This window comes from Carassius carassius, chromosome 38 (genome assembly GCF_963082965.1).
Source record: "Carassius carassius chromosome 38, fCarCar2.1, whole genome shotgun sequence".
NCBI classification, from domain to species: domain Eukaryota; kingdom Metazoa; phylum Chordata; class Actinopteri; order Cypriniformes; family Cyprinidae; genus Carassius; species Carassius carassius.
In genome coordinates this window covers 15507509-15531230 of record NC_081792.1, presented here as the reverse complement: position 1 = coordinate 15531230, position 23722 = coordinate 15507509, and the positions used below count along the sequence as shown (strand labels likewise).

At 37.8% G+C, this 23722-nt stretch overlaps 2 protein-coding genes across 11 annotated transcripts in view; both read right to left on the bottom strand.

Moving 5' to 3' along the window:
• The window catches only part of LOC132119406 (transmembrane and coiled-coil domains protein 1-like), a 28451-nt gene extending 16877 nt beyond the window's left edge, over nt 1-11574 (bottom strand). For 3 of the 6 annotated variants that reach the window (XM_059529322.1, XM_059529326.1, XM_059529327.1), the window contains exons 1-2: nt 10177-10546; nt 9484-9657 (exon numbers count right to left, since the gene is read on the bottom strand). The gene's annotated coding sequence lies outside the window, so the exon portion shown is untranslated. Of the gene's footprint in view, nt 1-9483; nt 9658-10176; nt 10551-11261; nt 11403-11466 lie in introns of those variants that run through there. The other 3 variants (XM_059529323.1, XM_059529324.1, XM_059529325.1) reach the window with 3 other exon arrangements.
• Nucleotides 1-23722, bottom strand: part of LOC132119423 (uncharacterized) — a 233911-nt gene that overhangs the window by 195815 nt on the left and 14374 nt on the right. Inside the window, exons 1-6 of one of the 5 annotated variants that reach the window (XM_059529363.1) lie at nt 19582-19893; nt 19375-19494; nt 19161-19279; nt 18920-19067; nt 18729-18850; nt 17915-18639 (exon numbers count right to left, since the gene is read on the bottom strand). The exons of 2 other annotated variants lie outside the window; for them this stretch is intronic. In XM_059529363.1, coding sequence (XP_059385346.1) covers nt 18031-18639; nt 18729-18850; nt 18920-19067; nt 19161-19279; nt 19375-19494; nt 19582-19819 — 1356 coding nt within the window. In that variant the 5' untranslated portion in view covers nt 19820-19893 and the 3' untranslated portion in view covers nt 17915-18030. Of the gene's footprint in view, nt 1-17914; nt 18640-18728; nt 18851-18919; nt 19068-19160; nt 19280-19374; nt 19495-19581; nt 19902-23722 lie in introns of those variants that run through there. 2 more of the 5 variants (XM_059529365.1, XM_059529361.1) reach the window with 2 other exon arrangements.

Genomic DNA, 23722 nt, shown 5'->3' with positions numbered 1-23722 from the left:
TGGACTTTAGGAGAAACCCCCCTGCACTTTCCCCACTCACCATCATGAACAGCACTGTGACTGCAGTGGAGTCATTCAGATTCCTGGGAACCACCATCTCTCAGGACCTGAAGTGGGACAATCACATTGGCTCCATTGTGAAAAAAGCCCAACAAAGGTTGTACTTCCTTCGACAGCTGAGGAAGTTTAACCTGCCACAGGAGCTGCTGAAACAGTTCTACTCAGCCGTCATTGAGTCAGTCCTGTGTACTTCAATTACTGTCTGGTTTGGTTCAGCTACAAAATCAGATATCAGAAGACTACAGAGAACTGTTCGGACTGCTGAAAGGATTATTGGTGCTCCCCTGCCCACCCTCCAAGAACTGTACACATCCAGAGTGAGGAAAAGGACTCAGAAAATCACTCTGGATCCCTCACATCCAAGTCACCCCATCTTTGAACTTTTGCCATCTGGCCGGCGCCTCAGAGCCGCAAATACAAGAACAGCAAGGCACAAGAATAGTTTCTTCCCCCAGGCAATCTACCTCATGAACAGTTAAATGTTTCCCACTTAAACTTATGCAAAAATGTGCAATATCCTTATATTTATTTGTTACCCCTCCATCCTAGAACATTCCTCCATCTCACTCAATCCTATTCCATTATCATTTATAGCACAATTGTTTATACACTTACTTATTTGCCAATTTGTAAATTTTTTTTTTTTTTTTTTTTGTCTGTGTGTTGTTGTCTCTGTTTACTGGAAGCTTATGTCACTAAAACAAATTCCTTGTATGCGCAAGCATACTTGGCAATAAAGCTCTTTCTGATTCTGATCTGATTCTGATATCCAGATTATTTTTAAAATCAAAATATCGGCTTATAAATCGGCTCTTTTCGAGTTAATATCGGCATCGGCCCCCAAAAATCCATATCGGTCGGGCTCTACTCACTATGAGATCTGAATAACACACGTTAATATGCATTTAAACTAAACGCATTTAAGCTTTGTCAATTTAAACATTTAACAGGATGGGGAAGTCGTGGCCTAGTGGTTAGAGAGTTTGACTCCTAACCTTAAAGTTGTGGTTTCGAGTCTCTGGCCTGCAATACCATGACTTAGGTGCCCTTGTTCACAATGTGTGTGTTCACTGCTGTGCGTGTGCAGTTTGGATGGATTAAATGCAGAGCACGAATTCTGAGTATGGGTCACCATACTTGGCTGTATGTCACGTCACTTTCATTTAAGAGCCAAAGGATGCGAGCTTGTGCACACAGTGAGAAGATTTGTGCGTGCACTCATCCGAAGCACGCAAACCTGCGCCTCAGAACGCGCACAAATATTAAGCTCTCTCTGAAGTATTGTGTTTAAATGGACAAATTCAGACAAAAATTATGTCAAAATGCCCGTCTTGGTAAGTATCCTACAGCAGACATAGCCACCTGAACATAGGCCTGCTGTATCAGTGCATTCTCTTAACCCTTGTGCGTTGTTGGGGACGTTTTCGTCCACTAGGGGGTAAAGTTGAGTCTTATTTTGCCCACAACTTTCTGTGTTTGAGCAAATGAACTGGTATTTGGTGACAAATCTTATTTTGACATATTTTGGGAAAATGCTTTGAAATTTTTCAAAAACTCAACATTACACTGTGGGCAAATTCACTACCCTTTCGTTATGTTTGTGGATGTGGTAAAAATGTATCAGATAAAAAAAAAACAAATTCAAATTTTTTTGCATAAATCTATTAATCAACCTCAGTCCTGATCAAAACTACCAAATGTTTTTAAAAAAAAATCAAGATTTTAACCATTTAATTACCAAGTTCATAAATGATGTCAATGATTTGGGAAAAAACACACAAAATGACATTTTCAATATAAAAAGTGATTGTGGACTGGATATTTTTTTACCTTTTATCACAGTCTTGGGCATGTCAAAGATTAGTAACAACATTGGCTTTGATGCATTGTTTGTTTTTGTGCAGCATTGTGCAGATTTACATTTTTTCTCACTCATTTGTTGTTCGTGGCTGTTTTTGCCCCATTGACTTCCATTATAACCAAATTTTTTTGATTGCAAAGCCATGACACCATATAATCATGCATTCTTGATTGTTGGTGGTTTTCCCTGTTGGGAAGAGGTAAAATAAGTAATTTTTATGGTTGATCACTAGGTGGGACCATTAACCCTTTAGATAGGCCTGTGCAAAAAAAGCTTAGTTTCTGGCTTGTATATGGAGCTATATGGAGTATAACAGCAAATTACAGTGTGCATTATTGTTTGTATAACAATGCATCAAAGCCAATGTTGTTACTAATCTTTGACATGCCCAAGACTGTGATAAAAAGTATAAAAAATATCCAGCCACAATTACATTTTATATTGATATTTTTTTTTCCCAAATCAGTGACGTAATTGATTAAGTTGGCAATTAAAGAGTTAAAATCTTGGATTTTATAGTTTGTTTCATTTGTATCTTTTAAATCTATTGTATTTGTCCTTTGCTGTTTCATTACTTAGAGTTTAATTATTTTCAATAATTTTGAGGACTTTTAGTTTTTTGTTTGCATTCCGATGGTCTCTACAATACATGTCATAGCAACCTTATTTACAGGAAATACATATTTGATATGTATCACTATCTTTAAATAAATCACTCATATGAAGGTTTGGTCATATGGCCTCCTCATAATCGTGTTAAATAATCGTGATTACAGTATTGACCAAAATACAAATTGTGATTATGATTTCTGCCATAATCAAGCAGCCCTAATACAAATGATTCTTCTTAACCTTTGCAAATCAATGCCAAAAATCATCTCTCGAACATAAATCCCAATCAAACCAAGATCAACCATCCACGGTCAAACAGAAAACAAGAAACAAGTCATCAATCCAGACTGCAAGACATGCACCTAGTTAACAGGGAACTACACTAACCTTTTCCACTGGTGGAACTTGCACTACTAACTTTTTCAGTTACTGGCGCAAAACAAATTTGATTTGGTCGCACAAATTATTTATAGTAAGTCGCTCTGGATAATAATGAACAATAATGAAACTGTATTGCATACAGATGTGCTTTTTATTTTACTTGCCATCTTTTAAACCACATTCCTTCTTGTTTTATTTCTTACAGTACACACAGTGCATTGCTCTGTCTTGGAGGGGCCCTGGTGCAGGTTGTACAGTGGGCCAAGTCTGAAATGGTTTAATATTTACTGTATGCTCGTTCTATTTATTTATTTGTGCTATTTACACAATGGTTATGTTTTTTAAGTTTGTTTTTGTTAATTTAAAATAGCACTGAGTAGTCTTCACTGTAAAATAAAATACACAGTCAAACCAAAATGTATTCAGACAACTTCAACATCTCACATTATCACAGTTTATTTGCTATAGTTTAGAAATTGGTAATAAAATATGACAAGAACTCAGAGTTAAACTGTGTCAGAACAAATTCCTCTTGATAATGTCAGATAACTTTGATAGAAAGATATGTAATGGAATCAACCAAAACTTCAGACAACTGTTAGTATGACAATATTTCCACAAATATCAATTCTTTGTTGAACAGTTACCAAGCAAGCAATGCTTAATTTTGTTCAGTCTGTGGTGTGAAAAGGTTGCATTAGCAATTAAAGAAAGCAAAACATGGTCAGGTCCCTAATTTAATTTTTTTTTTTTTTTTTTTTTTATCAATTTCAATGGTAGTATTAACAGTATTAAGAATTTTTGGGTATAATATTTCACAGATCACTGTATTTTGCTATACTCACTTACTGCATAAATAAACTAGTGTCCTGCACCCACTAGTAAAACAATATAATCAATTATATCTTATTTTTAGGCTTGACTGTGGATAAATTCTTGTTAAATCTACAAAGTAATTCAGTCAAGAGCAGTGAGTGATTTACTTTCATTTTCATACATTAAAGACACTGACAGCAGAGCTAGTAAATTAGGCGCGGTCCCCTTAAGAGACAATGCATCCATTATAATGATACACATCCGATTTCTTTCTCAACTCTTTACTTTCACTTAAGACATAACCACAGACTTTTTCGAAAACACTTTTCAAGACCGGTATTTTGACATATTTTGTATGTATCTGTTGTCGGTACAAAAGCAAGAAGACTTTGAGACGCGCCTCTGCGTGCGCCCTGAACACCAGAACACCGCAGTGCTGAATTGAGCTCTTTCGCTTTTCGCTCTTTTTTTTCTGTTTGTTTAAACTGCGATTTATATTTGTTCTTTCAGGAGCAGGAGGACGCGAACGTCCTGAAGGAGAGCTCGGTTCAGTGTTGCTGTTCTTGAGATGCGGCTCTCTCTCGTGCGCACGGATCACAGCGCGCAAGTAACCAGCTACTCAGTTCAGCTTTCCCGCATCTTGTGTTTGAATGCTTTAAACTCTTTTGAATGTTTAAATTGGCAAGCCAACTTGATGTGTTGAATGCTTGGAGCACGTTATAACACGTATTCTTAAAATACACATTTCTGTTTTAATAAATGCTCATATTAAATCATAGCATAACACATAAGTAGGTACAAAAATAATCAGTGATACATTTGCGACCCCATAAAAATTAGGGTCGCATTTTTCTTGACTGATTCCGAGTTTTTGTTATTCTGATCTGCCGATACTGATTTTTGTTGATTCCGATTTTTTTTCTATGAGCTATAATTTACAGCATATACAAATAAAAATATACACTTTCTTCTTTGCAAATTTTTATTTTCAGAAAAAAAAACACAAGTTAGTAATAAAATAAGAACAAATAAGAAAAATAGCAAACAACAGCACAAAAGAAATGCAATGTAAAATAAAGAGCTATGAAACTAAGTTTTCAGGTTACCGTAAGTAAGTTTTTATTCAGGTAAGAAATACTACAGAAATTAATCAAATGTAAATTTTTATCAAATAAAATTTCTGAAGTATTCACTGTAAAAATTAAATACAAATTAATGCACACCCTTAAAGTTATAAAAACGTATTCAGTCAAGAGCAGAAAGTGGTTTTCTTTGTCTTTTGTTCTATGGTTAACATAACAGACACAAGACACAAAGTTTTTGGCTCACAAGTGGTTTGAGACTGAGCGCGGATTGTGAGCTCCACTAATATAGATCAGTGGTGATGAGCGTGCCTTTGGAGTAAGCGCAAAACCTGCAGGAATTACTAAAATAATGTGCATTAGAAGCACTAAACGCACAAAACGGTTTGGCCTCGAAATCAGAAAGTAGTGAGACTTATCAGCCGGTCACCCATCTAGGCAGATCATGAGGAAAATCAGCCGATTCTGATCCCTGGCTGATCGATTGGTGCAGGTCTAGTTAAAAGTCATATTTCATGATGGATGCAGCACATCTGCAGGATTTGTGATCAGTCGATCTTGAAAACAAATTAATTGTTACACCTCTTCACCTTCAAAATCACTAATTTCTCTTAATGAAATGGGTCAGCTTATTTTTTATTTGAGCTAAGAATTATTGCCTCATCATTAGTTTATATATAAATAGTCATATTAGTGTTGTCACGGAACCAAAATTTCAGTATTCAGTACCGATACCAGTGAAAATCCACAGTTCTCTGTACCAATTTTGGTACGAAAGCAAAACACAAAAATATGCTAATAAAAAAAAAACCTTTTTATCACTAAGAATAAAACCAATGCTATTCTTTATACTTAACAATTGTTTTTCTACAAGTTATATAATTATGAAAAACAGTTAACAAGTTTCACCCAAATTTAATTTGTCTTAATTAATGAAATTTAAAATTTTATTTTTCGGTAAATAAAGGGGATTTGCTATTAAAATTAAAACATGGAAGAAATATTGTGTGATTTTTTTTTAAAAAAAAATAAAGTTTTATAAATTTTTTCAACAGTAGTAGCAGTATCACATACATTCTACTAAATAATAGTAATATTTCTAGCACAATGCCTTTATGTAAAAATGAACTTTTATTTTGACGGGTTACCGTGAATACCTTTAAATTGACACTGGATTTACTCAAATGAAATGGTAAAATGCTTGTGAAGTGACTCAGAACAGTTCTGGTGATGTTGTTTATGTATTAATGTCCTCACTGAGACGGCAGATGCTGAAATTACTGCAAGCGTCACGTGCTTCAGTCTATGTAGTAAACAAACCCGCACGTCTCTGCCATTCATTCATTCCCACAGAGAACAAGCAGGATTCATATTTTAACCAACTTTTGCGGCTTAACATTTACAGATACTGGTCCTGGTCCATATGTTGATTTGATTAATTTATGCTAACTTTGACAAATTCCGTGACTGTCCATATTAAAATTTAAGTTTAATTTTCATGACTGGATTTTGAGATTCCGTCCGCCTTTTCTGCTTCGCGGAAATCAAAGCGCTGTATGCGTCAAGAACCGGGTTGACCGGGTACTTGGTTCCACCGGTACTTAGAGAAACCTGGTAACGTGACATTTTCATTTTTTTAGTACCGACTTGGTACAGAAGTACCAGGTCTTTTGACAACACTAAGTCATACTAAAGCCTGGTTTTACTTAGACTTGTTTGTTAAAAATATCAGTATATAATCAGTAGATTACTTGATAACCAAAATAATCACTAGTTACAGCTAGGTCTGGGTAAAAAATCGATTCTTCGATTAATCGTTTTTTAAAATGCCTCTTAACCAATCGGGCCGGGCTCGGGCTTGGGCTTGTGCGGTAAATGAGCGGTCATGTAATGTGTTTCGATTAGCGCGAGAAAGATGCGAAAATGTATGCTGTAGGCTTTCCTCTGACGATTATGTTTTTTAGTAGCACCAGCAACTAAAGCAAAGTCTGAGGTTTGGAAAAGTTTTGACCTTGTTTATAATGAGAATGAGTGAATATGACGCACCATCAGTGAGCGCAGGAGCGCGCTGAAGCCATCTACAGTGGATTCAATCATTTTCCTACACAAAAACAGGTAGGCCTTACCTAATCTTGGTGAGTAAATGTTTTTCAAATAATAACTAAATAATATTTGAGTCTTAAATGCATAATGTAGACAGAGTAGGCTATATAAGCTAATGTTGGCATTATCATTTTATTATGTCAGCTGCTATGGCGAAGCAAATCCGGCAGAGCCTTTATCTTAATTCATTTCGTTATTGCCAAATACCCATCTTAATTTATAATTTATCTTAATTAAATTTTTTAAGAAAGACTTGTATTTATTGGTGCGTTGGCCTATTTATATGTTAAATGAGCCTATACCTAGGGCTATTTATAGAGTGCTGAGATGTTACGATGTTACAGAGGACTTATTTTATTTCTTTGTTCAAACTTCCAAGTGGCCTATTACGTTAGTCATGTATAAATTATGTTAAACCATGTAAAATGACTCATTGCTGACAAAAGGCAAAAGAGCTGCGTGCGTATACATTTGAATAATGTCGGGCTGTAAATGGGTTCGGGCTTTTAAAAAGCTGTCAATCAAAATGTACTTGTCGGGCTCGGGCCGAAATCTGTCGGTCTTAACTTTTAATCTGTCGGTCTTAATAGAAAATCGAATCGAAAATCGAAATCGAATCGAGAATCAAAATCGTATCGATTTGAGAGCTTGTGAATCGAAATCGAATCGATCTGGAACATCTGAATCGATACCCAGCCCTAGTTACAGCCCTAGATTAGTTAAAATATTTCAAAATACAACTGCATTATTCTACTTTGTAATTAAAAGACAAATATTTTGTCATTGAAAATTTCATTAAAATAGTATTAAAATATTGTCTCTTTCTAGTTAACCAAGTATCTGCGTTCTGTCCCATCTCTTGAGCTAAGTGTATTGTCACACCCCGCCCTAAAGCAAGAAGAAGAGCTGCTGAGAACGTGCACAACAGGATGCGGTCAGGAGAGTTCTAACAATTAGGACATAGCGCTCACCAGCGCATGCACAACACCAACCCCATATGTCCTCCTCCCAGAGTTGCTACATGTCAACTGTTGGTGCAAGCTAGATTCAAGCGATTATTACGTTTTGAATATGGATTTTTTTTTTTTTCAAAAATGCATTGATTCACTACAGGAGGTCACTTTTTTTATGGATGGGCAGTTTTATTTAACATATTTTGGACTGATGCTCATTTTCCTATTAATGTATTAGATTATAATAATAATAGCTATTATTTTTATTTTTATTAGGCTGCTTATTATAATTCGGCTATCAAACTGCCCAGTTATTTCACTTCAGCACCGCATTTCACACACACACACACACACACATACACACACAGCGCGCGCGAGCGCAGGAGGATTAGAGCATGTAGTCACTGAAATTGTCCGCTTTGACTCGGATAACTCATAAATCCATGAAATGAAAGAGATAGAAAACGAGGAGTTGGTGTCCCACACATTTAATGGCTGCTACACTGCAACGCGCTCTTCTCAAACATGAGAGATTAACTCTTTCTTGGCGTCACAAATAAAGTAAAGACAAAATAATTAACAAGGCGGCAGAGCGAATTTATCATCCATAGTGGTTCTCACATAGTCCTTCTCTTAAAGACTGATCACTTAACTTATAACACGCACTATGTGGTGATGACTTAGAGGAGTACGTGAGAACCACTATGGATAATAAATTCAATCTGCCGCCTAGTTATTATTTTCATGCACTCCGCACTATAATATGATGCATGCAAAATACAGTTTCGGCCGTTACAAAGTCTCCATCCACAAACAGACGTACATGGTCTGCAGATAAAAGGTATTTCATTGAACTTTAACAAGTAATCTGAACGGCCTTTATATGTGTAATATTTTAAACGAGCCCTCACTAACTGAGTTTAATGCCACAGTTATGTCAGAATGCACCTCATTCTTGTTTCTGTGGCGGTGCGTCGAGCTCGTCATGAGGCGCGCGGTCCGGAGTGCTGTATGACTGATGTATCAGTTCAACTCAACTTAGTCCAAATATATGAACTTACCTGTTTTAAATACTTTATATTTAACGTGTTCGTTTATGCCCAATAGTATGGTTAAACTGCTGGACTCTAAATGAAATCTACTATTGATTTTCACCGTTGACTGATTTTGCAGAACATTTAGACTGATAACTTCCGTGCGCAGATACGAATGCGCGATATGACAGTTGCGTCCGACTATGTATGAACTAGCTGTTTTAAATACAGTATTTTTATATTTAACGTTAGTTTATCAGTATGTTTGAAAGTATATTTTTTGGATTATTGGTGATTCCACAGGCCTCTCTTGCGCACCTGCGCGGTTTAAAACACTCAATAGTTATGATTTGACAAGGACAAAGAGTCTCTCTCTAGCTCCACCCATCCATGATAATATCGTGTATCGTTGATCTCACAGGCTGACGATATGACGATCTGAAAAATGACCATATCGCCCAACACTAATGTATAGGCTAATTTTCATTTTTGGATGAACTCTTTTAATTTGCAAAACATTCGTTGCAAAGTCCTTCCTGAATAAAAAGTATGTGATGAATGACATAAACAATTATCCATACCTTCAGTTCCAGTCATCCTGTTCAGTCTTCTTCTCAACACAGAAATATGATACTGTGATGGATATAACTAACTAGAAATCCAGAACTGCAAATAGACATTAGCCCTCAAGGCTGGGTAAGCTGTCCCCTTGATACTTCAGTCAGCTTGGCCCTCATAAATGTAGGATTATCATGCTGAAAAGAGTATACATAAAAAAGCATATAATTTATTAAACAAGTCATGTCAGACCTTTACTCAAAACAAATGTGGAGGAAATACTTGTCCAAAAACAGTACATAATATAATGTATATCAATACTAGCGTTTAAAATAATTAAAAAACTCTATCAAGAATTATTACATTTCTATTTTAACTAATGGAACGTTTTATAGCCAAACAACCATGTTTAAGAATTTCCCACAGAAGGCATATACAAAACACGCAAATGCAAGTCTACATATTATACATGTTTGTTAACTACGTTACGGTTTTACAATTACCTCGATGGGTTGGTTTAAGCTACATGCGGTCTATCTGATGTTAAACATGCTCATAAAACAAAAACAACATTAACATTTCATGTCAAAACCGGCAAACGCAAGACTGGCTATGTGAATGAAGCTAACTCTCTCGACGTACAATTACAACTCGAGCTGTCACTGAAAGACATTACGATGACATGTAATACGGAGGGTTAAAACACGAATACAGACCCATTTCACTTCATGAGACAAACGGATGTGGCTGAAGGTTGAATTAATCCGATAATTTTCCAGGACTGTCCGTTCGCTAGCTGAGTTAGCTGCCCGGCTAGCTGGTGAATGAGCCGTTTACGCCCAACCCAGGCTAATACTATTAGATGGTCGATACAACGCTCCGCCGCACACGATCGTCAGCAAAGACTGATAGCACATCGGAAACATTGCGCTCAAATCGCTCGAACAGAAGGGACGACGACACAACCCATCAAACGCCTGTCAAAGTCATACACAAACAGCCGACAGCATCAGCATCGGATCACGCCAGTGAGCTTGTTTGGGTGGCACCCATAGACTGTGGTCGGACCTTGCATCAGCAGCATACAAGCACGACATTTACACGCGAGTGGGTGGCTATTTAAAAAGTATCTTTTAAATGATCCCAACTTTACCATCTCATTATTTTGTTTTAAATGATCAAGCAGCCCTTATGTGGAAAATCCACTATTTCCACAATAATCAATCATAAATTTCAATATAACAACTGGTAACAATATTGGTTTAATAGAGTTACAAATAATTATATACTATCAAGTGGATGATTACCTGGTTGATTATTTTCAAATATTCCAGGGTTGACACCTCTTTGGTTAATACCTTCTGTAGAAATTTTGACTTTATTTAAAGATTGCATTAATTGTTAATTATTGTTTTTATTTCATTAAAGCCTTTAAATTATATATTTATCCATGTGAACGATATTCTTCCATCTTACGAAAACAAAATCGACAATGGTTTTGAATTTGTTTACTTCATTTTATTAGCAAAATCTAGTATTCGTGAGCAAAAACTCGCTGAGTAATTCTTCTAAGATGCATAGATTTCTTTTCAGTCTTCTAGATTTTTGAATAATACACTGAAAGTGTTTGTACAGTGCTGAATTTCCAAACACAAATTGTTATGTTTATACTAATGTCTGCTATAATGCAAAAATATCTACTATTTATTGTATTTTATATTATACTTTTACTATACATAAAGTTCACATTCAGAATATCGGGTGTGTGATTGGGAGCGGTTCGGTTTCGGTGATGTCTGACCTGCTGCACCTGATCACGCGGCTAGGCTGCTAACGTCATCAGCAACACAGGCTAAAACCGACTAGCTCGCTAACAGCTCAGCCAACAAACTGGCCGACTGTGTCCAGACCCACATCCCGAACAACAACTTATCGGCGACGGCTTTGCGTCAAAGCTGTATATGTATTGAAGGTAAAAACGTGCACGTTTTGCGGTTACAACTTACATGAGCGCTGAGAGAGAATTGTGCTGATGTCCGTTAATTTCTCCCGAATGGAACACTCCCGCGATGACGTCAGCGGCGCGCTCACAACGCTTGAAGGAAGCAGTGTCACCATGATGTCTATGAGTGTCACTGCGCGTGGCACGGTATGATCCGAGGCTCAAAATCAGAACTTAGTCAGAATGGTAATCAAAATGCTGCACTCACACTTTCGCTTAAAGCGAATCGTTATGCTTTACTGGAGAAATGTATTTGGCGCCATACATGGTCCACACACAAATAGTAAGATTAACTGATATACACAAACATTGAAACAGCCAATCCTAACAGTTTCCTCTACATTTCCAGTGTCCCCACAGGATTTTGTGAGACTGTGGTGGGTGCATATTGGTTCCTCTAGGGGGTTCCAGGGAGTATATCCCCCTTAATAAAATTTTGTTCATTTAAAATTTAAATTCATAAATCTGGTGCCTTTTGAGAGCAGAATCAAGTGATTAGATTTATATAGAGATATGTGTTCTTGTTGTAAATAATGTTGTCCTCTTGTAGTAGTTTATTTGTGGGTTGCACAGATGTGAATGTGATGTTAGGGCTCAATTTTCACTATATAAATTATTATTAAAAGCTACAAATGCCATTCTGTCTAGAACACTGACTGATTTTCCCCTTGTCTTTTGTTTTTTTTTGACTATCATAAATGCAAAAGACGAGACATAAGATTGGGTTCATGAGAACAAGACAGTCAAGATTTTTACACGTTAAAAAAAAAATTTAGGGACCAAATACATTACTGGAATAATAGTCTGCAGGTACATTTTGAATTGTTTTAACTAATCATCTGGTAATAAATGCCATTTCAGTTTTACTTTCTGAGTATGATTAATCATATGTTAAGACAATCAACACTCAAGCACTGTAAAAGGGTTTTACCACAAACTCAACTGACTGGCTTGTCTCCTGTATCATTTCATTCTCTTCAGACCTTAGAACTGTACATTAATTATGAGCTAATTTGACCTCCTAATTGAACGCCTTTTCACAGATTGAACATAAAAATAAAGACAGTATAACATAAAAAAAACAACAACATATTGGTAATGGCACAGTGGATAAGACACATACCTTTGGTGTGAGAGACCTGGGTTTGAATCCACTGTGAGACACCAATGTGTCCCTGAGCAAGACACTTAACCCTTAGTTGCTCCAGAGGCGTGCGACCTCTGACATATATAGCAATTGTAAGTCGCTTTGGATAAAAGCATCAGCTAAATGTAAAGGCTACTCTCTCAATATTCAAAGTGTAAATAGAGACCATGTTTTCCAAGCATGATACAGAGCTAGGGAGCAGAGAGTATGGTATTAAAGGGTTAGTTCATCCAAAAATGAAAATTAGCTTGTGTTTTACTCACCCTCGAAGCAGCGGTGTATATGACATTTTTCTTTCAGACAAATCCAGAGTTATATAAAAATGTCCTGGCTATTCCAAGCTCTATCATTGCAGTCAGTGGGTGTTAAAGCCCCAATATACTTCAAATTAAGTTTGTTTTCATTCTTTGTTTGGGGGCAAAGAGAAGTTCAAAGGCTGAGCGACATACAGTGTTGTGGGTAACGCGTTACAAAGTAACGCGTTAGAGTACTCTAATTACTTTTTTCCTGAAATGTGTAACTTAACGCGTTAGTTTCGTGCGTAAGTAATCCGTAACTTCGTTATTTTAAAAAAAAAAGTAATCCGTTATTTTAAGGAAAGGAAAATCCCGACTGCAGCCTGCTTTTTTCAGACAGTAGGCCTAGGTCTACTGTGCCACCTGCGGATGTATCAGCGAAGCCGAAGCTCTGTGATCGTAAAGTCAATGGCTGTGATACGTCTGTGCACTGCGCCTGACCCTGTGTGTGTGTGGGGTTTTTTTTTTCGAACTCCCGGCAAGATGGCAGAGAGGACCGCGTTTGGTTTATGGACTGTGTTAAAGCGAATTTAGGCTTGTGACTGTGAGTGACACTTTAATAATAATTAGTTCGGCTATTAAGCGATTTGTCATTTGCCTGTGTGGCAGTGAAGGGTTTAATTCGGTTTGTTATCATTTTTGTTTGACAGGCAGCTGTTAAAAAAAACAGGAGTTATCTTGTGGTGCTCATAATATACAGTAGCCTAGGCTACCCGGGCTGGGTAGGTGTGAATTTTTATTAATAATATGTTCTGTGATAATAAGTAAATAAAACGCCTTGTGGAATAGCCTATTGCTGACTGTCTTTCCTGTTATTGTTATCCTGCAGTGTTAATTTAGTCGGATGACTGACGTTATTCATTGTCGGGAGTCACGACTTCTAGGTGCATTTAAAGGGGCCGGGGGCTGTGTCTGTCATGTGTGAGCCGCTGCAAATGGCTTTTAATTTTTGGTAACGCATGAGTACTCTAACGCGTTACTTTTATGAATAGGTAACGCTGTATCATAACTGATTACTTTTAATTGATGGTAACGTTGTAACCTAACTAACTACTTTCCAAAGTAACTATACCCAACACTGGCGACATAATACTATTTTCGAACATTCCAACACCCCATGCTGCTGCAGATTAGTGTAGATTAATGTAAACATCTGTCACGATGCGCATATGCCCTAAACACAATTAAGATGCAATGATGGTGTACAATAGGTGTGAGACGGGTACCAATGGTCAGAATATTATAGACAAAAGAAAAATGATTAGCAGTCATTCAGAATCAAGTATCAAGTTTGAAATACAAAAGAACCATTCCATTCCTATAATCAGTCTTTAAGTGTGAATGGCTCATAGTCTGAAATAATTAGTTTGTTACTTTTCGTTACTTTTTTGTTTTTTACTTTATTTTAGTAGTGATCATTTATTTTATTAAACTGGATTAAGTTATTACACCTTTTTATATTTTATGTGGTGTCATGATTTGATAAAAACAAAAGTTTATTATTGTATGTTCTTTTGGCATTTAATTAATTGTATACCTTTTAAATTAGCATATTTAAAGAACAATTACAGCAGTATAGTATAAAATTTATTTGAAACAGATGTATTTGGTACTTGCTACCTTGTATCTTTACTCTTTCCTTTCATTCTTTTCATGGCTTTGGAAAACTTGTCTCCGATGTTTCTCTGTGTCGCTTTTTGAGTAACTCTGGGTTATCAACACCAAGCTTCATTACAGTTTCTTTCTGGGAATTAAATGCTTTCTCTGAATCTTTAAAGTCTTTCCGCGAGAAATCCTTCAGGTGCAGATATATTCGTGCCAGTTCAGCTATTCAACATAGTGTATTTATGTTGCTAGTAACTTGGAAATGTTGTTCTTTCTTGCCTGACCTCTGCTGAATGAGAAATAAACAGGAAAAAAAAATCAGATGTCAAAGAAGGTGGAGTATCAGAACACACCCACAATTGTGTAACTGCCACGGACCAATGGAAGCTTAAACGTACAGTATGGAATTTTTGGCCACCAGGGGTAACTCAATCAAAACAATAACACGAGACATACTTTGATGACGTCGGGAAAGAGCGTAGGCTCATGGGAGTTGTTGTTCATTGGAACACGCGCTCTGTCGCTCCCCACATTTCCTCACTCATTTTAACTGAGGCCGGTGACACACTGGATGCATGGCGCAAGCGTCTCAGCTGCGTGGCGTGTCAGTTTTTAATTCGGCTCCCATGTTAATAGGTTAGAGCTTGCAGACTGCCTGTGTGAGCCACGCGTCTCAAACGCGTGCATGCTAGAAATAGAACCGACGCCTATTTTTCACGCGACACGCACTCGTATTGGAAGCGTTTCCAGGCAAAATATAATAGGAAAATGTTTATATGTAATTTTGTACACAAATACATATTAAATCATGACATTTTGATGTTTGAAAGTCTATAGGTTCACATAAATTCAGATATAAATGTAATTTAAAAAATAAATAAATAATTATCAATTTTCAAATATTGCACCTGTCAAACATAAGTCTATTTTGCCGTCAATACTGTTGACTGTGTCCTTTATCAGTAGGCTTTATATTTATGTTCAACATGAAGTATAGATATTGTTGTCATGAAGACAAGAGCCTGGTCTGTCAGCGGTCTCCCTTCACCTACAGCAGCAGCAGCCTAGTATTTTGACAATCACGTCTTTTCGAACGGAGAGATATATGAATTATCAGACCTCTATCAAATCAATATTCCATCTAGCTAGTAGTAATATATGTTAAAAAACACGGTTTTCGCTTTCGTTAATAATTATAATTACGTTTATACTATGATATCGAACAAGATAGTGAACTGCATTTGAAGCTACTTTATCCAGCTAGATATAGAACACATGTAGATTTACATTATACTCTACATGAGAGCTAGTCCGTCTGCGTTTTACACAAGACATCATCGTTTCACAAAATATACAGATAGATATAACGTTAGTTAGCTGAATGGATGCATACCTGTTTATTAGAATGCAAGCATCTCTCTGTAGTTTCAGCTTGTCACGAAGCTCTCTCTATCTTGGAAATGCAACTCCAATATTTACCTGTGTCTCGTATCTTCTCTTGTCCCAAAACCTTCTCAGGTCATTTATTTCACCCATACGTTTGCGCTTCACAGAACGTGCAGGCAAAGCATAATCATGATCCATAACTAAGTTATTGATTGAGGTATAAATACGAATATAAACAATATAAATATAAAATATAATAGCTACTACTTTTTCTTCTTCGTCTCGTCTTTGCTTCTGTTCACCTTTGTATTTGGCGGCTCTGCAGGAAGTTAGATAAACTAGAGGGGTCAAAGTTTATATGACGCCATAGACGGGCGACAAAACGGAAATAAAGAAACGTGCCGTGTCTTCTAATTAAACTATAATTTTCTCCGGATTTGAAAGTTTGTGGAAACTGTCGGGATAATGTAAGTACACAACTAAAAAATATATATAACATAGATATAGTGATTTCTGCTATTTTTAAAGCAGAAAAATTACATATTGCACCTTTAAAGGTGTTTAGGAGCCAAATCGAACTCCCCAAGAAAGTTAACTTTGGTCAGCTGTTTCGAGAAACAAACTTCGTTTCAGCCTGATTTTGTTCGAAATTACGTCATATCAGTTCGTTCTTTGATTTCATTTGAAGTATCCACCTTTTCCTGATGTAAAAATGGGCGCCGCCATTTGTAAATTCTATGGGTCTAGCTTCCAGTCTCATTTGCGTCCAGCTATTTTTAGCTGTACAAAACAGTTAGTTTTGCTGCTTGATATTGACAATTGATGTGTCATATATTATTTTAATCTGTTATCTTAAGAACACACTGGTTTGTACTGCAAACAGTTTTACAGTTTACTGCACATTGTTATTCTCCTCGTTATTTACCTATAGCGGCTAATGGAATGGAAGTCTCACCCATAGGCTTACATCCATGTTGAGGAAAGAGGTGGATATTGGGGCCTTTGCAGTTAAACAGTCCACAAGTCATCAAAAAAAGTGCACGCTTTCATAAAATGTGCCTCACACAGTTCAGAGGGGTGAATAAGGGACTTCTGTAGTGAATGCATGAGTTTTTGCAAGAAAAACATCCATATTTAAAACGTAATAAACAATTTTCTCTCACTTCCGTTATCTTTCATACACGGTCGGTAAGTTGTGTGATTAGTGATGAATGTGGATAGAGAACAACAAATGCTGGTCACAAATTACAAGTACAAATCAGGATTTGCAAAGAAAAATTTCAGAGGATTTCACTAAAGTAAGGAAACTTTGCTTCCTTTGCTCCTATAAATAAACTGTGTAGCATACTGTATATACTACAACCTGTGCCGGAACGGCTTCCACAGCACATATGAGAGCTAATGGAAGTGAGAGAAAGGAGTTTGTTTGAAATATTGATATTTTTCTTACAAAAAATGTAAATTACATGGTTTGAAGACTAAATGCTAAACTGTTGTTGCTCTACTGTGTGCCAAGTTACACATCCAACCTTAAAATCAATACATTGGTGTCCTGTGTGAGCCCATCTAATCTTGAAATCACTACACATTTGTATTTTAAAGTATTTCTTAAATACCAAACCAACAAAATGAGGGCAGATCCTTGAACGGTTGAGGATTTCAAGTGACCAAGAATATTCCAATAAACATTTAAAAGTTTTCCTTTAATTCGGTCATCCTCTTTCCCTCCATAATTCCTTCAGTAGAGCTAAGACACCAGGTAAAGGAGCAAGGAAAAGAGGATGCACAAATATGTAATGAGAAGCACACTACTGCTACAAGACATCACTGGGTGTTGCTTGTGGGCACACATCAGTTTATGGATTTGTGGGGAACTATATTCACTGGTAAACTAGACCCTTCCACATTTGCAGGTTATGCCACAGCAGAACTCAGTGTTGGGTAGACTTCTATAGCAGCAAATTAGATACTTTTTGCATTCAGTTTGCTTAAACGGCAAGAGAAACGCCACAGAAACATTTTAATGAAGTCAAAGAGCTTTATTAGGCTTATACCAAACTGATGTTGTCATTTAACTTGTTCTGATGTCAGAAGCAATACAGCTTCAAGTCCACTCATCTGCTCGGTCAAGTGGTCATCTATGAGACTTGTATACGGAGGATAACCGTGCAGGGGAAGATAGTGATCTAGGGCTGCGGGGACCAGAGATTGCACCCTTAGGATACTGGAGCATGTAAGGGTATTTTACAGTTGGAGCCACAAGAGACTTAACAGGTTGACCATAGTACGGTGGGTACATTGGATAACGGTGTTCAGGCTGGTATGGGGCAGGTACAGTTGTTGCAGGAGTGGTCATTTCAACTGGGCTGTGGAAGCCATTTTTATAAGGAGGGAACTTTGGGTACCAGGGATATGGTGGTTGCTGTGCTGGGGGAGCAGCTGGGTCACCTTTAGAGTAAAAGGGATCAAATATTGGCATGGGATACTTGGGAGGGAACATGGGTTGCTGGAAAGGATATTGAAAATGTGGCATAGTGGCAGTCGTAGGTGGCACAGTGGGAGGCAGGGTAGCAGGTGCCCCAGGATACCACCATGGCTTTCCAAAACGGAAAGGGTCAAACATCTGTTGCATGTCAGTTGGGTCATGGGCAGGTGTGGTTGGGGCTACAGTTGGTGGTGTCAGAGGACAGGAAAGAGTCACTTCCCGGCCACCGTACAACAAAGGGAGTTGCCTTGCCGTATCCTGAGGAAGACCAAAAAAAAAAAACCCCCCCATGAATAAGGAACTTCAAACATTCGGTAAACAAGTCAATTGTATCCAGTTATTCTTACCGTAGTTTCCCAACAGCTCCCGGTGAATGGGGCAGTGACAACCAGTGAACCAGCAGCAGTATTCTCAAATGTGAACGAGCATTGAGCGCATGTTAGGAGCAGAGGCTGCCATGATCCATCAACTAAAAGACATAGAAAGGGTCAAGCTCGTGGTTTTCAACTTGTATTGAAAAGCGAACTAAGAGACTTGCCTTTAATTTTAATATAATCTGCTCTGATGCCAAGTGTGACAATCATGCCAAAGGAGAGGCAGGACACGGTAGGGAGAAGAGGACCCACAGGGCAAGACATTTGCACTGGAGCACCCATTATAATGAGCGGCAGAACATAACTTCCTCCCTGTTAGATTGAGAAGTTAAAGCCTTCAAAAACTCATGAGGCATCATACAACCAGAACAGACAGCACTTGCTACCTTTATCATGCACACTAACCTGTTGTCTCACATGACAGCCCCGGTATGGAGCAACAAGAGAGACATCCCTGCGTGCCCGCTTCAGTGAAAAGCCACAGCTAGCTGGCATCTCAGACAGAGGCACTGGTGACTGCTCTCCTGATGTTGGGAAGAAAAAAAAAAAAAAAAAAGCCCACACACACACGTTTATTCAAATCCAAGTCCCTCACTCTCACACACACAAACCCCCTCACCTCTGTCAATTAGAAAGTGTGGCGTTCTTGGTCCTGGAATGCGTAAAATCATTGAATCATTGCTACATTGCACAGAAGAACCCAGACGGCGCAGCTTAGTGCTAGCAGACAGAAACCATGCTTGAAAGAAACAGTTGAAGTTAAATTAGAGACCCCACTTCGAAAATAATAAGAATCCCATTTTAAGTTTAGAACAAATCAAATTACCTTCCACATTTGACTGGTGCCCATCAGACTCCGCTGACCTCAACAAAGAGGTCTTCACATTATTATTAGGCATTGTACCTTGGCCACTAATGAAAAGTTTGCCAAAACGGACTGGGTTTTCAGAGACTGCTCCATAAGCAACACCTACTTCAGGAAAGGCCTCAGGATCTATTCCGAAAGAAGAACTCAGTGTCACTACAGCCAACGTGAAAAGTAAGATGCCCTTTGCTGAAGGCATGGCAAGTTTTCAAGCAAGCGTCAAGAATTTTACAGTTGTTTGAAACCCCCTTAACGCTACAGCTTGACAAGCTTACTGAGACATGCTGTGCTATTTGTAGTCACATTTGATTGCTCACTGACATTGGATGACCAATAAAATCTGTTCATCAATCAGCTTGTTGTTTTCACCTGTGCCTTATTATGCTAAAGTTAAGACAGGGACTGAATTTGGAATAGCACACAACTTAATAGCATATGACTTCAGAGTAATATGCTTGCACGCTACTTGAAATTCAGCCATTACACAGAACATTTATGGTGTCTTTATTGATAGGACTCATTAAGTTAAAGTATGTTACTTTTGCACTTTATAAAGACAGGTTTCAGAGGCATAATACTACATACTTATGTTTAACAGAATTAAGGGATAAATGAATATACTACGGAGCCCCGCACATGACATGCAGGAAAAAATAGTAGGCTAAATCGTGTGCATGATTTACTAATTCGTTCCCTCAATGTACTAAAACGTGCACACGATTAAAATTGCGTTCCCTCGATTTACTATTTCGTTCACTCAGTTTATAAATTCTGCGCACAATTTACTAATTCGTTCCCTCGATTTGCTAGATCGTGCGCACGATTTAGCAAATCAGCTGAACGCAATAGTAATCGTGTGCACGTTTTAGTACATTGAGGGAACAAATTAGTAAATCGTGCGAACAATTTATTAATTTTTTTCTTGCATGGCATGTGCGGGGCTCCGTAATATACATACAGTTAGAGAGAGAGAACATTAAAAATAATTAATTACTCATTTTAATGTATTTATCCATTACACTCCAGTCAATAAGAATATAAAAATCAGCTTACATAAACAATAAAAAATATTGTGTCCACTGTATATTTTGAAGCATTTAAATCTGCTATTTTGCAGGTGGAAAGTGGTAAACTTGTTAGTTCAAAGACTAGTGATAGTCACTCAATAAATGAAAGAAAGCAATTGTATTTTCACTAGTCCACAGAGGATAGACATGGTGGTAGTAATAGCTGCTGCAGGACACCTCTGTCACTAAGTCCAGCGTAGTCATGCACAGTCATGATTGAGCTCGCTGGAGCTGATTGGTTTCAGATCACTGACTGGCAGATATTTGCACGGGACTGCTTCTGTGCTTTCCAGTAATTTGGCAACAGTTCAGCCCAGTCCCTATCAATTCTTTTGGCCCTAGTAACCTCTTTATCAATCTGCTCTGTCTAGAAGTGTGAAGTTAACAGAAACTGACAAGTGGGAAAATTTTATTTTTTTCACAGAGGGGTGAAATTTGTCACCTTTTTTCCAGGGGCATTTTTTTTTTTTATTTTATGGCCAATTTTTCTAACCTTATTATATGTAACCTTGTTATATGTATGCATCGTCTTTTATGTCAAATCAATAAAATCAATTAAACACTATTGCCAATCAAATAAAATCTAGCTTTTGATGTATTTTCACTGCAATTACAATAGCATAAATAGTGTTTCTAAAATACTGACAACATTTTTTTTTTCATGAAATTATACTTTAATTTTGAAATAAACTCTCAGTAGGTGGCGGCAAATCACTATCTTATTAAGTTAGTCTGTAGCTGTGTTTGAAATGGCATACTTGCTTACTGCATACTGCTTACTGCCCAGTACACAGTGTAAACTGCCTACTATTTTCTAAAGAATAGTGTGTCAAACAGTATGCAATAAGCAATTTCAGTTTCAGAGTCGTGTGCTAAAGTGTTGTCACATGACAAAACATTCATTCAGCACAACTGCTGAGGTTGTTACCTCACAAATAAATGTACTAACCATTCTTTTTATAAAGGCTTGTAAATTAAGGATTCATACTAATAAACAATGCTATATTGCCTAATTGAACGCATTTCATAATTAATGGATTTTACATACTGAACTGTAAATAGTAGTTAGGTGGTAGATATTTATATTTCAGTACTGTAGTACATTATAAAACAGTTTGCTATTACAGTTTAAATTATCATACTTAAAAATATTATTAAATGAATGCAACTTTATTGGAAATTAAACCTCCCTACACATACTGCTAACCTCCTAATAACATTTGTTGTATTATTAATGAGACGTTTTATTTCCAATTTTCAAATATTTCCTTTATTTTTATTGAAAATAAATGCCTTTCTGATCTGATATGTGATGGGAAAAGGACTAGCCTAGATCAAGTAAAGGGTGGCCTCAAACATGGGTCACTCGTGTCAAAATCTTTCATCACACATCTTTTATCCACTGTGTTACTGATATCACAGATGAATGGACATCTTTTGCAGTGCTGTTTATCATAGCCAGGCATTGGTGGGCAGAGTTTTGGTAATTGGTCTCTGCCAAAAAATTATTTATATATTAGAAATATTTTTATGATTCGATATCTTTAGAATAATCTGTACTGTATAAAGCACTATAGAGATAAATGTGGCGTCATTTGACTTGAACGGAAACATGCTGTAGAGATTAAACTACAATTTATGTCTTCCTTTGTCACGAGCCGGGCTAGAACTTGTGACAAAGGTTGAGTGGTGTGGTGGTTGAGAGATCTGCCACTAGGCCACAAAGGCTGAGGTGTTGGAGCCAATTGAAATACTCAAGGCAGTACTCCAAGCAATATTGGTTTATTAGAAAAAAAAAAAAGGACTTTGCAAGCCAAAAAAAAAAAATCCAACAAAAGTTCTTCTCAGACAGAGGAATTAATAACAAGAGAGATAATGGGAAAACAAAACCACAAGGGAAAATAAAAACTCCACGAGGGGAGAAAACAAAACTAGAGCATGTGAACAATCAAATAACTAGGAACACCTTACTTGAGGAAGCTTGGAAGGACTTGTAAATACCGAGCTGGTAGCACGCAGCCTGGACTCAAAAACCAAGTGTCAAACAAAGGGAAAGACTCAGCTAAAATACTCTAAGAGAAACAAGGCACAGGTGACCTGGATAACGCTAACAAGAGTAGACAGAGAAGAACTAAGACAGAAGGGAACACAGGGGACCTCTAGAGGCACGGAGACAAACTACAGGAGGTCAAATGCTGACAGGACCCCCTCCTCTAGGAACGGCTCCTGACGTTCCTTCCAGAACACCCCGGCCTCCGGGTGTGAAACTCCCGGATCAAACTTGGGTCAAGGATGTCTTTGGCTGGAACCCAGGAGCGCTCCTCTGGCCCGTAGCCCTCCCAGTCCACCAGATACTGTAGTGAGTTCTGGACCCTCCGGGAGTCCAGTATCCGGCGCACTGTGTAGGCTGGCTGGCCGTTGATGATCCTGGGAGGTGGAGGGGGCCTGTGCGGGGGAGCAAACGGAGAAGACAAGACAGGTTTTAGTAATGAGACATGAAACGTGGGGTTAATTCTAAGGGAACGAGGGAGAAACAAACGATAAGAAACAGGGTTAACTTTCCTTGCTATGCGAAAAGGGCCAATGTATTTCTGGAAGAGTTTCTTGGATTCGACCCGGAGGGGCAGGTGCTTTGTAGATAGCCAAACTCTTTGACCAGCTCGAAAGTTGGGGGCTGTCCGAAGGCGACGATTAGCCTGAACTTGGTATCTCTGGGAAGTCCGAAGGAGGGTACGTCTTGCCTTCCTCCACGTAAGCCGACAGCGTTGGACAAAGCGTTGGGCCAAGGAAACACCAACTTGCGCCTCTTCCTCTGGGAATAATGGAGGGGTATATCCAAACTGGCATTCAAAGGGGGATAGTCCAGTGGCCGAGGACTGGAGGGTGTTGTGGGCATATTCAGCCCAAATAATATAGGTGGCCCAAGACGTGGGATTGTTAGCCGCCATACACCGTAGGGTGGTCACCAGGTCCTGATTAATACGTTCGGTCTGGCCATTAGACTCCGGATGATACCCAGACGATAGGCTGGCCGT